This window comes from Chelon labrosus (assembly GCF_963514085.1).
Source record: "Chelon labrosus genome assembly, chromosome: 16".
Taxonomy (NCBI): domain Eukaryota; kingdom Metazoa; phylum Chordata; class Actinopteri; order Mugiliformes; family Mugilidae; genus Chelon; species Chelon labrosus.
Genome location: NC_140349.1, coordinates 9,328,573 through 9,341,716, shown reverse-complemented (window position 1 = coordinate 9,341,716; position 13,144 = coordinate 9,328,573). Strand labels below are relative to the sequence as shown.

The window sequence follows — 13,144 nt, the reverse complement described above, 5'->3', positions numbered from 1 at the left end:
GAAGATTCGTGAGGAGGGAGGAGGGGGGGAGGGCCGAAGGCCAGCAGAGTCAGAGATAAGAGGCTGCAAGAGTGATTGAAATAGGATTAGTGGAGACAGGCTCTGCATCCCGGCCACAGCATCACAGTGTTAAACCTGCACTTCACAGGGACTGCCTCTGTCACATCAAAGCCTCCCTAGGCTTGCCTGGCAGAGGCGAAGGAGCCTCCAGCAGGGTCATCCATAGCCACACACACTCGCACACCACATACATGAACATGCTGCTCACATCCTCCCCATCCTTCTCAAACATGTCTCCATTATGGGCGAGAAGCTGGCTCCTTCCTCCTTGCCTTTTCATCCCCCTGCAGTGTCTTTGTGGTGTGTATTTGGACCACGGATAGGATGCATTGATGAGCCATCTTTAACATTTAATGAGGCAAGCAGTGATGAGTTGGCATTGGGAAGCTACTGTCTCCTGCTTCCCCAGAGTCCAAACAAAGTTTTAATGAGAACTTTCCCCCAATTTGTGCCAAAAGCACTGAGCTTTTTAACTGTTTCCCAGACTGAAAGCATACAAAATGTGCCTCTTCTGTAGTGAAGGAAGGCGAACACCTATGTGCAGATAAACAAATAATCGGTCTCTTTTACTTACAGTAGAACTGGGCAGTACATCAACACAACAATGGTATATTATATTGATTATTAAACAATTGACATATCTGAAATCTTGTTCTGTTTTTGTTTTTTTGCAGGCGACTGCGTTATGGGTTTGATATTGAATTGTGCGATAAAGCTTTTACCCACATTAGCAATTTTTGCTTGTAAGTTCCCCTCCTGTTTGTATCTGAGCAATTCTCAATTACTGTGCTTGCCACCCGAGCGCCGCGTGTTTTCTAATCAAATGAACGCTGCCTGTTCCATGTTCATCTTGTGCACTTACGCTTGAGAGTGTCTCAGTATGATCAAACACTGCACCTTAGTCCTGTTCTGTTGCAGTAGATTATGGATCCCTATAGCTAAAATGGCCTGTTTATCTGCTGAAGAGAGACAATCCACTGATTGGTGAGTGCTGTCTCCTTGTGTGCATATTTGTGTGTGTGTGTGTGGGCATGCCCGTGTGGTGTCTGTATTAGTGTGTGTGAGCTGGTAGTTTTCCTCTCGGAGCTCATCAGTTCATATCCACCACCCATCCCACCGCAGCGTGCAGTAAATAGAGTCTCCGCCACTCGTTGAGAAATGGCACAATTATCCCCTGCTGGTGAAATATGGGCCGGGATGCACCACTGCTTCTTCCCTACAGAATGTGTGTGAGAGTGTGTGTGTGTGTGCGTGCGGGTGGTTGTTTTTCCTCTGTTCAGTCATTGTGATGTGCATTCACCACACGGGGAATTGTTCTCACTTACATATTTATACACAGACATGCTCGCTTCACATGCGCAAGTGTAATTGCACAAGCACCTGCCCACGCATGCAAATACATACAGTGTAGCCGCGCGTGCAGATTGGGCGCAAACTGTACTTACGGAGCCGCGGTGCTTCTCGCGCGACACACAATGCAGCAGTTTTAGCTGATACAAGCAGATAGAATAACTCACTGTCAGTCAGTCAGTGAGGTCAGTATTTCAATTCCAACAAAAAATAAATAAAAGTCATAGCAACCCAGTACGCATACAGGACTGGAATAAAGATTTATAATACCTGTGCCAACAACATGTTAGCTTATGAGCGTGTTTGTCTTCGGCTCCTATCCATCAACTTCTGCTTATGAACTGGGTTTCACTACTGCATTGTAAACCTCTTTTGTTCCCTGTGAATAAGTCAAATAGCAAATTAAGTGTATGGAATTAGCCAAAATGAGAAAAGAAAAATGTGATCTTTGCAAAATGAGCCGTAACGTAAGTGAATATTTAGTTATTGGGTAAAGTGAATACTCTGACGCCATTATGTTTTCCGGGTAATACGTTCCAGCTACAGTCATATACAGTATGAGAACCTTGGTCACTTGGTTCAGACTTCTATTACTCAGTGTCAGTCACAGTTACAATAATTCTGCCTGTTGAAAAAACAATTCCAGAGAATTACCTTTCAAAGAGACCGAAACTTAAGGTCTGTACGCCAAATGGTTCAACAGCTTTCGCTTTGCTGTGACTCTGCCATAGACGGGCCAACTTTGCTGTAATGGTTCAACTTCTTTGGAAAGTTCCTCTTTCACTGAGAGCCAGACGAAAATAGTGCCAAAACATTATGACCACACATGACTAATGGGCTGTTTTCCACTTGTTTTGGAGCTGAAGGTGATCTGTGGTATCTGACACCGAGACCTTAGCAGAAGAGCCCTTAAGTCCTGTAAATTGAGTCTTACAAGCTTCCACAGATCAGACTTGTTCCAGCAAATCCCTCAAAACCGTGACATCAGTTCAGTGAGAACCCCACAAGCTACAGCTAGGTTCATACTCTCAGGGCGGATCTATGCACGAGTCTTTGCTGGAGCCTTATGTGAGTGGCGTAGGCCGATGTGAGAATTTATACTGTGCTCGGGTGTGTCATCGTGGTTCTGTAATTATGCAGTCTTAAACGCTCGTCGGCGGCTAGTCAGCTGTCTTGAGTTCCTCCGTGTACTTCAAACGGTGGCGATCAGTCCTGAACAGCTCCTGTTGGAGTTGGAGCTAATAAATGCTCTTTCACTGAGCTCACCGCAACGCGCCAGAGTAGATGGTGTGTGGGAGGCTGTGTCGTCAAGCCGCTGAGAGACTTATATGAGGGATGCATTTTGGGCCAGTCAGAGCCACTGTGGTATACATCACTGTGACATGTAGTTACAGTTCTGGGATGGTGCATGTCAGGCTTTGTCGCAGGGTACGAACGTACCCAGCGTCTATGGTGAAGATCCATCACAGATTGGTCGTAAGGTTTTGCTCAATATGTCTTCAATGTCTCTTTAATACGAAGCTGGACACAGCAGAGGGGTAGCTTAGCTTAATGCAAGAGTGGAAGCAGCAGCATAACACATCCACCAATACCTCTAAAGCTTACTGATTATCATATTATATCAGTATTCCTTTGACTCACTTTGTGTTTCCTGCTCATCGTGTGTTTTTTGGACGTCATGATAATTTAACGTTTGATGCTGCGTACTAGCATCGTTTACTGAACTTGTTTGCTTTTAGACCTTTTGAAAATGTCCAGTGACTCTCTGAAATGTCAAAGGGCTGCACATTCATTTAAAATCAGCCACACACATGATGTTATTAACCTCAGGTGATTTCTCTTTCCCGCGGCTTTTGACACGTGTGCGACTTTGCAAATTACTGGTTTTGCCACCGAATGGCAGAGAGTATAGAAAATTAAATATCTGCTTCAACCACAGGATGGTGATCTGACTGAACTGCCCCACCAGCTAAAGGTCTGGTGAGTCATTCTGTGTCAAAATCACTAAATTTTATTTTTCTCTCTTTACAGGTATGGAAAAATAGTGTCAACCAAGGCCATTCTGGATAAGAACACTAACCAGTGCAAAGGTGAGTGATTCATTTTTGTGGCTTTTACGCCCACCTTGTTTTAGTGCACCGGCTATTATTCTTTAGACTGTCTTGTCACAGGAACAGCAATCCAAGTCCTCTCATAAATTTAGACATCAGCCGAGGAAGCTGCGCGCCGTAAATCAGTGATTTAGTGAGTAGCTGGCTCAATGCTGCAGGAAGGATTTGGGTAAACAACCTGCTGCTGGATGGCGCTGCCCTGCTTCAGAGGAGCAGCCGCTGTCTCGGACCCTCCCTGTGTCTGCTTTGATTTCCTGTTTTCTTGTATGGACAAGGACAAAAATCCTTTGGGAAGGATGTTTCCGTTCATGTTTTCAGAGTAAATGATGCACACATGCGACAATGGCATCACTGGTTCAATTGAATCTGAAGCACACACAATACACACAATTACATGCTCGAACCTACGCACAATTAGACCAATTAGAGGACTAACATGCTAGTTGGGAGTGGATAAACTTCAATTATTATCATTGTCACCCTCTAATCAGTCCGTAATAATAAAGAGAAGGCTAAAGAGAAAATGTTATAAAGAAAGATAGAGAACAGAGGGATGAAGAAGAAAAAAGACCAGTGTGCTACTTGCCCTGAGGTGTCTGGCAGCACTGTTTAAGAGCTATTGAAGTTCCATCAATACTTTTAATTGCTTTTTGTGGTTTCCCGGGCTCTGAAGTGTGGCCTTTCAAGGTGAAGCTGCCTTCTTAACCCCGCTGCACACATGAGTTTATCCTGCCAGGCATGCTCTGGGTCAAAATGTTGAGGAAAAGAACCTCTGCCTTTTAGAGGGTAGGAAAAAAAAAGGGGTGATTATCCCAACAGGCCTACCGGCTATTAAAAATCACCAGTGGATGCATGTTAGTAGGAAAGATGTATCTACAGGTCACAGAACAGAGTGGATTAAAGAGGAGTGACAAACCTTTTTGAATTTCACTGATTGAAGAAATAGGAGAAATTGTGTTGCTGTCTGAGTCCGGCTGACCTGAGTTATGCCCAGCACACACACAAAAAAAATCAGCCCAGCTTAGCACTGTGTTGTGTGGGAGACAACATTTCCCATAACTCACCCTCCTGGAATGCAGCGCAGCTGAGATGCCAAGAAGCAAATATAAGCAGACGTATTTTATGAGTGGAAAGGATGGTTCTGCTCTGCACCCAGTGAGCGAGAGAGGGGAAGAAAGAGTGTGAGGAGAAGGGCTTAGTAACCTTGAAAAGAAAATTACAGTTCTTTAGCGTTTGAAAGACGAGTCGAGGTGAAGCAAAACTGCACAAAAACATCATTTCCGCCGGAGCAGCTTTAAACCTCTTCCGTATGTATCTCAGTATTTCTTAAAAGGTGAGCAGGTATCAAAGTGTAAAGTAGACAAGCAGGTGTATTGAAGCCTGTTGGGCTGGCGCGCGCTCTCCGTAACATAGTGAAATCAGTGCATCGCCCTGATGTAGTCATGCATTGTTTCAAGTCATATGACCTCTGTGACCCTGACACTTGTTTAAATGTCAGGGTGGGGGCTTATCATCGCTCTGGCACCATCGCACAGCGAGCATCCCTCTCCTCCTCCTGCTCCTCCTACTCCTCCTCCATCTCTTGTCCCGCTTTTGTTGTTTGTTTTTGGTTGAGCTCAGTGAGTGCGCTGCCAGAACAATGAGAAAACAAAAAAAAAATAGGCTAGAGAAGAATTCAGGACCAGTCATCTCTAAAAGAGCCAAGACAGAAAGAAAGATCGAACAATCAGCCATTGGAGAACAAATAAGGAAACATATATTGTGCTCAACTTTTATTTCTTTTTGTCGACTTATGAGAAAATAATTTCTTGGAAAGAATTTCGAAAAGGAGGAAGATGCAGAAGACAGTAAATATGTATATATGCACTGCATTAAAGCAGGTATAGACAAATTTATGGAGCTCCTTCATTCAGTACATCCGTCAGAGCCAGCAGGCGGCTCAAAGCCAGAGAGCACTGGAATAAGTTACATGCAAAACTCGCGTACGGCAAAAAAATGTTAAACACTTCAGTGTTTTGTTTCCTGGGAAGATGCCTCATCCATGAATTTCTGCACTGGGCTACATCCAAAGCATGCGGGTGTGTTTTCATCGGAATGCACAGCTTATACGCAACTGTTGTGCACCCTCGTAACAGCACAAGTGTGAGTGTCATAACATGAGGGAGTGAGAGAGTGAGTCACATAATACATAATTCATAAAAAAACAAAGCTTAAAAGTATAAAAACAGTAAGTTAGGGTTAGCAGTTTCTGGACATATTTTCCGGCAAAAGCTGCAAGTTGATTTAAGTCAACAATAGCATAACTGTGCAGCTTGGCATTTAGTGGATAGCGCTGCAGGTTGTTTATTTGTGTCTGCGAGGTTTATTAGTATCAGCATATGCCCTTGTGCATTTACAGGAATCTAATATTTGGATTATGAGTTGTCTCTGATTCTCTCGCCATTGTGACCTTGCGTGTTGTTTCAGACAAGAACTCAACAAAGAATCCTAATCGATAGTATGACAATGCTGCTGTCTAGCGCACTTGCAAGTTGTAAGCAGTTTTTGCACGTGTAGATCGATAAAACTTGAGACATTGGTTTAATCAGCCTTTTGCAGATAAATAATACAGGTGCATTACCAATTGCTATTGACAAGCCGCTATAGTTATACAATAAACTTACACTATGTATGCTAATTAATGGCAAAATATAGTATAGAACTACTTTCCTAATTAGGTATACGCTGAATAAATCCTAACTTTTTGTGATAAATAGTATTAATAGGTAAAAGTGTTGGAGGGTTTATTGGCTCATATCATATCACATACATGTTACTAGGAGAAAATGCTAATGAATAAAAGTTTGAAAAATCAAGGGTATATATATATATATATATATATATATATATATATAGACACACACACACACACACACACACACACACACACACACACACATATATATATACATATATATACAAAAATACATATATAATAATGAATTGAAAAATAATATTATAGCAGCCCTGTATGATGTGGAGGTCTATTATTCTTTAATGTAAATGCCGTGTGCATACTGATGTCTTTCTGTGCCAGTATAATATATATAATATATATATGATATATATGAATTCTTGGAACAATAATGAAATTTTGCATAGGAGTGCTGATAGAAGATTGAGTGCTGATGATACGTGAGATGGATCGGTGAGTGTGGGAGTGGAGGCTGTCTGTTGTGGAAAAGCAGACGCTTTCTCTAGTCACAGGTCAGGTGTTAGGGAAGCGCGGTGTTTAGTGCGCATACAAATATAAACCAGCAAAGGTGCCCACGCACTAACATGAACACACATTGTCTCTCCGCTATCATACATCTGTCTATACGTTTGCCCTGAGTGGATGTGTGTGTGTGTGCATGTGGCATAAAGCCTCATTTGAAGTACTGCATCACAAAAACTACATTCCAAGATCATGTACTACACTTCTCCCACGCAGTCAAACACAAAGGGCACACTTGACACACACGCACACACAAAGACTAATCATACCCCTGCACAAACTCCCCATCCATCTGCCTGAGGTGTGTTCGGCTCTTGCAGCAGCAGTGGCCACGCAATAGATCTATCAATCCTCTTCCTAACATCACAGCATGCGCGCCTGCCTGCCTGTTCTGGCTGCTCTCTTCCACCACCGCACCACGCAGGCCTTTCAATGAGTCTCTCTATCATCCCAGCGCTGACTCACTCCCTCCCTCCCTCTCTCACTCCCTCCCTCCCTCCCTCACTTCATGACACTCACACCTGTACTCTTACAAGGGTGCACAACAGTTGCATATAAGCTGTGCATTCCGATAAAAACACACCCGCACGCTTTGGATGTAGCCCAGTTCAGAGAGGAACAGGAAGTTGTGAAAGGGCTTTAGGGCTGTTGAGCGCTGTGGGTAAGAGGAGGCATTCAGCTCTTCATCTCTCTCATGCTCCTCCGCTCTCTCTCTCCCCCTCTTTCTCTCTCTCTGCTCCTCCGTGTGTCTTTGTCTCTGTTTTTTTTTCTCTCCCTCTCATACTTTATCTATATATCTGTCTCCCCACTTTCACATATACTGTAGAAATACAGCAGAGATTTGGGGTTTAGATCACAGATGGAGTGGAGGATTGAGAGTGGCAAAGGGAGAGCGAAAAGGAATAGATTGTGAGAACCCAAAACCACTCATTTGCCATCCATGCCCACAAGGGCCCCTTAAAAGGCAGCGGCGGCATTTGAAATAAAGCAGGACTGACCGAATGGAGACGTTTTATTTTTCCTGCCAGAGCCTGGAGGCAGAGGAAATGACCTCAGCCCTTTAAAGGACCTCCGTTTCCTCCTCCGCCACTGGGAGATAAGACTGTGCAGAGATTCACCGGCCTGACTGGCGCTCTGCCGCGACGGCCCACCGCATTGAATTGTGGGAGATAGATGAGATGAGAAGATAGTCTCTCGTGGCTGGGTGTTCGGCAGTTTGTTGTTGTTCATTTCTTTGCCCTGTAACTTGCCATCCATTTTACATGAGGATGCTAAAAACTCACAAGGGCATTACATAAACTCACATCTTGAAAGAATTACCGTCGCCTTTACTTTATTATGTGGGTGACTTGATGTAAAACATGCTAACCTCTTACTTTGTCCCTACAGATTTAAATCATGTTTGAAGTTTTCAAACATTTGATTGTGAAGCTTTAAAGCAGCATTTGGCTGAATACCCATCTGGAAAAAATGTAATTAGTATACATTTACAGCAGAATGCTCTTACATACTGTTTCAAAAATGTAAACTTTTTGAACAGTGGATCAGATTTGAGTGCTATGTGCAGCCTCTACATGGTGCAAATTAAAAGTCTGTCAGAAACTTGACCATTACAATCTGTCGCATCCCTTTGCCCTTACCACAAGATCAACCTAATGGAGAAATACAGGCAACGTTACATTCTATAAAACAGATTTATTACTGCATCAGTGCCTAAGTGGAGTATTGCATGACTCTGAGCCTATGGGCTATTGATGAATGACGTGACGCTCACCAAAAAGGCCTGTTTTTCATTGTCATGTGCGTGTGTATTTGGGGTGGGATGGGGGGGAGTGGGGGCGGGCCGAGAGTGCTTTTTGCATCCACTATTGGTTTCTCATTAGAGGGCCAAGATACAAACATTTGTCTATGTTGTACACTGTGCCGGCGCAATTAAGGATTCTCTTTGCCGCCCCCTCTGCCCTTTGAAAGTGAATTATGTGCAGATGAGAATCTCGACTGAAGTGTGGCCAACTACGGACCTTTTCCAAATGCCTGTGCTCCCTTAAAGCCATTCCAGAAAGAGGCAAGATCAGCCGAAGGAGAAAGGGAGGGAAAGAGTGTGTGGTTTCCTGCTTGCATTGCGTATTAATGATTCTAATTAGCAATAGCTGAGAGATAATCACATTGATTTGGATGGATTCGGCGTGCAGAACCTTACCGGATAACATTCACAATACAACCCCATTCACATACTGTACACACACAAAAAACTCTCTTGTACCCCCCACCCCTTCTTTGCCTGCCTCACTCTGCATTCCAGTAAGTTCCAACTTGGCCATGTACCAAGTAGACGACTGATTAGCCAAGTTTGTCATAAATAGAAGCAGTTGGGCCATGAGCACTGCATTCCTTGAGCTCTGACCTTTTGTACCCCCTCCACTTCCTGTGCTGTTTTTGCATGCAGTGTGGTTGTCTCCCTTTATGTGTTTGTATTTTTAATTCTAGTGTGTGCACAGCGGAGGTCGTGGTGAGGTGAAACCCAGGAGCCGGAGAATCACAGATCAAAATAGACCAAGGTTTCCCAAGAGCATTTTTGCAAACTGATCCGTTACAAATTTGGGGAATTTGTTACGTTGTGTTATTGTGACTGTGTGCACCTAAACAAAGACAGAAATATCTGCAGTAAATTTAAACAAAGCACAGACACGCTCTTGGGAATCTGTTGCAGATTTTTGTAACCATCATGGCGTCATAGGTCCTTTACTTGTCTCCTTTATTGACAAATGCCCCAGCGTGCACTGGTGGAAGGTGAGGAGGCGTAACCCCAGTCATCTCTTATCCCAGAGCTAACCCATGGATGGCGGGGGAACCACAATGTGAGATACGGCCTTCCACTGACCTGCCAAGGCCCTGGCCCCTTGCACATCCCTTGACTAATGATCACACCCTTGATTAGTTAAGGAAGGCATAAATCATAACTGCAAAGAAGAGGAAGGCTAGCTGGGGGCGGCCAGGCCGTTCCTCATGGATGGCTAACAGATGCAGCACAAAAGAAAAGGGCTGCATAGTTGTCCAGAGGAATGCGACAATTTGTCTTTGTCCATATTTTAATGTTTGTCTCTACCTGGAGATTTCCTCCATGTTCTGAGGGTACTTGCTTCCCATTGATCCGGCTTTGTTCAAATATTTAGCCTGTCCTCTCATCTCAGCTCACACCTGACGTGATTGCGTTGCTTATTACAAACTGCCTGTCAGCTGGGAATGACACGTTGCCGCGGAAGATGGTGCTCAGCGTGAATACCTAAGATTGTTAGAATGTCGAGAGAAGTGGTATTTTAAGACGCTGTAGGTGACGTGAAAGAGGAGTGTGAAGGAAGGCCTCCACCTGCTCTTTGTGTAGAAATGTGCTTATACCGCTTGTGGCATTTTCAAATCATCGAGTGCCATAATGAGTAGCTATTCAAGGTTGTTTGACTTTCTAACCTGAACGTGTGTGTGTGTGTGTGTGTGTGTGTGAGAGAGAGAGAAAGAGAGAATGTGTGGGCACACTTGTATTGCTCTGAGTACACAGTATGTTAACATGTGTGGCTCTGTGAGTACATGCTGGCATTTACCAGTTTGCTTGTAAGTGTCCATGCTCAGAGTTAGCATTAGCGCTTTGCATGTGTGAGTCCTTGTGTATGTTCTTTGTGATATCCACGTGTGGGTTCTGTATAGCCACTCGTTTTCTTTTCTTTTTTTCTTTTTTTTTTTTGCCCCGGGTCTCTTTTTAACAACCTCTTGACAAGTAATTAACACCCTTCAGGTCTCAAACCTTTCTCGAGTGCTCTTCACATGTTGCACCAAACACATCAGGGTTTCGCTATTAAGTTAGCAAGCTGATGAAGCTAGCGGAGAGCTGAGCAATGTGCCTGTGCAGTTTAATAGGAGGCTGCTTTTATTTCTTCAACAAAATGTTCTTCCACTTTAAATCAGTGAATGGCAGCAATGAGATTTTATTCAGATGCGTTCCATCCTTCTTCTTTTTGAATGCTTTTCAGCTTTATGAACATACACTTGTACCGCCAGAGAACACCAAGGCAAGGGTAGAAACTCCGAACTCTATTTGTCTTGATACCATTTTTTAGTAACACAGTGTGCATTGTAATATCGCTGTGGGCCTCTCTTCCGGCAAACGCATATATTGTAAATGGTGTCTCAACTGTTAAACCGAATTCAGAGCTGGAAATGTAGTGGAAGCCATATGGGGCTGTGCTGCAGCTAATGAGTGTGAATAGATATGAATTAATTAAGCGACACAAGAAAGAGAGAAAATGATATAGAGACAAATGAAGAGGAAAGAAATGCTGAGATAGAGAGAAGACATTGTGAAACCATATGTTAGAGTACATGCATATTTTCCCTGTGAAAATGTTGTTTGTATATTGCACAGTTTTGCACATCCATGATTCAGCGTTACAAAAAGAAGAAAAGAACTGTAATTTATAAAGAAAAGTGTTTTGCTATTATCAGTGCTGCTTTAATGTCAAACTGTTCCGCTCATATTCTGCACTGAATCATTTTACAAATATGTGCATCATTTCTTAGCTGTTCCTGAGATCTCATCTATAATAGTTGCACAGATATTGGTTGAAGAATTAGTTTTTTCAACCTCATGTTCAGTTTGTCTTCAGCACAATGAGCTGCCAGTGCCCTCTTTGGCCCGCAGCCCTGGCACTCTGCCCTCTGCAGATCCCGACTGCAGCTCCCTGACAAGGACACTCCTACACCTGCAAGAGAAGATGACAAGAAATACAATACAGCCAATAGGCTGGCTGCTTCAGCCCAAGACGAATGCCTTGGCTATAAATCCATGTTGCAGGGTTGATAAGTTAATTGCCTGTACTGCTATCTCTTCACCAGTGTCTAATATAAAAGAGCCCTCTGTGAGAGTTATTTTACAACAAATTGGTATTGTCTCCAAGCACACGGCAAGTAGGAGGGTGACACTGGACAAGTAAATGAGGAATCTTTATTTACAGTGGCTCCAAGAGCTGCAGTTTCGTATAACTTTTTAAACATGTTTTCAGATTGAAGCATGGCTGTTTATTTCATAGGATGCCAAATCTACACGAGGCAGTAGTATTATTGGGGAAGTGTTGGCTCATGACTTGTCATGTCTGTGCTGTGTTAAAACGCTGATGACAGTGATGTGGTCAGAAGTTTGTGGCCTAAAGCTAACATCTTAATACGCGGCACTGAAAAAAAAAAATAAGCGTTGCGGATGTTTCTCTGCGGGTTCTTTCAACAAAAGAATAGATTTATGATCCTCTCCTGTTTACTCATGCACACACAAACAAGAAAGTTGGAGGTCACACGCAAGCAAGCATTTGTACACACCCGTTCGACAAACACACAGGCACAGAGACACACTTTGACGCACACACACCAACGCGTGGTTTAGTGGAGGGTAGCCACAAAATTTATCATCAGTCAGCTGCTGGTGGTGCAGGATAAATGGAGGAGGACGGAGGAATGCAGTCCCAGTGAGGATGCTCTCCTCTGGGTTTGGAGTGTGACCAAGGCTTGGCCACAGTTAGTCATGGATGCCATCTCGCTGTTTAAAACCACTGTCCTCTCCCTCAGTGTTTGCACAGCTCACCCCAGCCTCCCAAAACCACTACCTCCCCCCACCACCACCACCACCACCTCCACCACACTCCCTGCAGGCCAAAAGGGCTGGTCATATCCCCAAATGGACAAAAGACATTTATAAATATACAAGCAATTAAATGTTTCAAAAGCTTCTATTCATGCACGTAAAGTAACAATGCTAGGCATTGTTTTAGTCAAATATACAAACACTAACTGGTCTGTTCTTGATTTGCAAAATCCAAATCATTCAGTCAGCTATTACACAAAACAGAACAGGTACAACTCCCATGGCAACATGTGTCCAATCACGTTCCTGTAGGTGGATTACAATGCACTGGTGCAATAGTAGGAGGGAACGCGATGCAGTACTTCAGCCGTGACGCCATTAATCTCAAGAATCATATTACAGCATTGTTATGAATATTTGTCCACTGAGTGGCCCATATATCTCCTCCATTAAGCATAATTACTTTAATACATGCAAAGTAGGAATTATTAACATACATGTAACCGCAGTGATTAATCATCCGTGTGCAAAAGCAGCTTCAGAACTCTTCTCACAAGGACGTAAACAATTACAGTGTTTGCCCTGCTCGCCATTGTAATGCCCCATGACGTGTCGTTGATTCATTATTCATACTTAAGACATTATTATTCCATTGTATGCGGTGCAAAACGGGATCATTAGTGCTGAATATGAGAATGTGAAAAATGGATAAAATGGGGGGTGGGGGGATACTGTAGGTGGGAA

General features: G+C 43.5%; 1 protein-coding gene across 5 annotated transcripts in view; it reads left to right on the top strand.

Annotated features, from left to right (window-relative positions):
• Nucleotides 1-13,144, top strand: part of LOC311501424 (RNA-binding motif, single-stranded-interacting protein 3) — a gene marked incomplete at its 3' end in the record, with an annotated part of 259,362 nt that overhangs the window by 122,009 nt on the left and 124,209 nt on the right. For all 5 annotated transcript variants that reach the window (XM_084563235.1, XM_084563232.1, XM_084563233.1 and 2 more), the window contains one exon: nucleotides 3,442-3,500. In XM_084563235.1, the coding sequence (XP_084419361.1) occupies nucleotides 3,442-3,500 (59 nt within the window). The remainder of the gene's footprint in view (nucleotides 1-3,441; nucleotides 3,501-13,144) is intronic.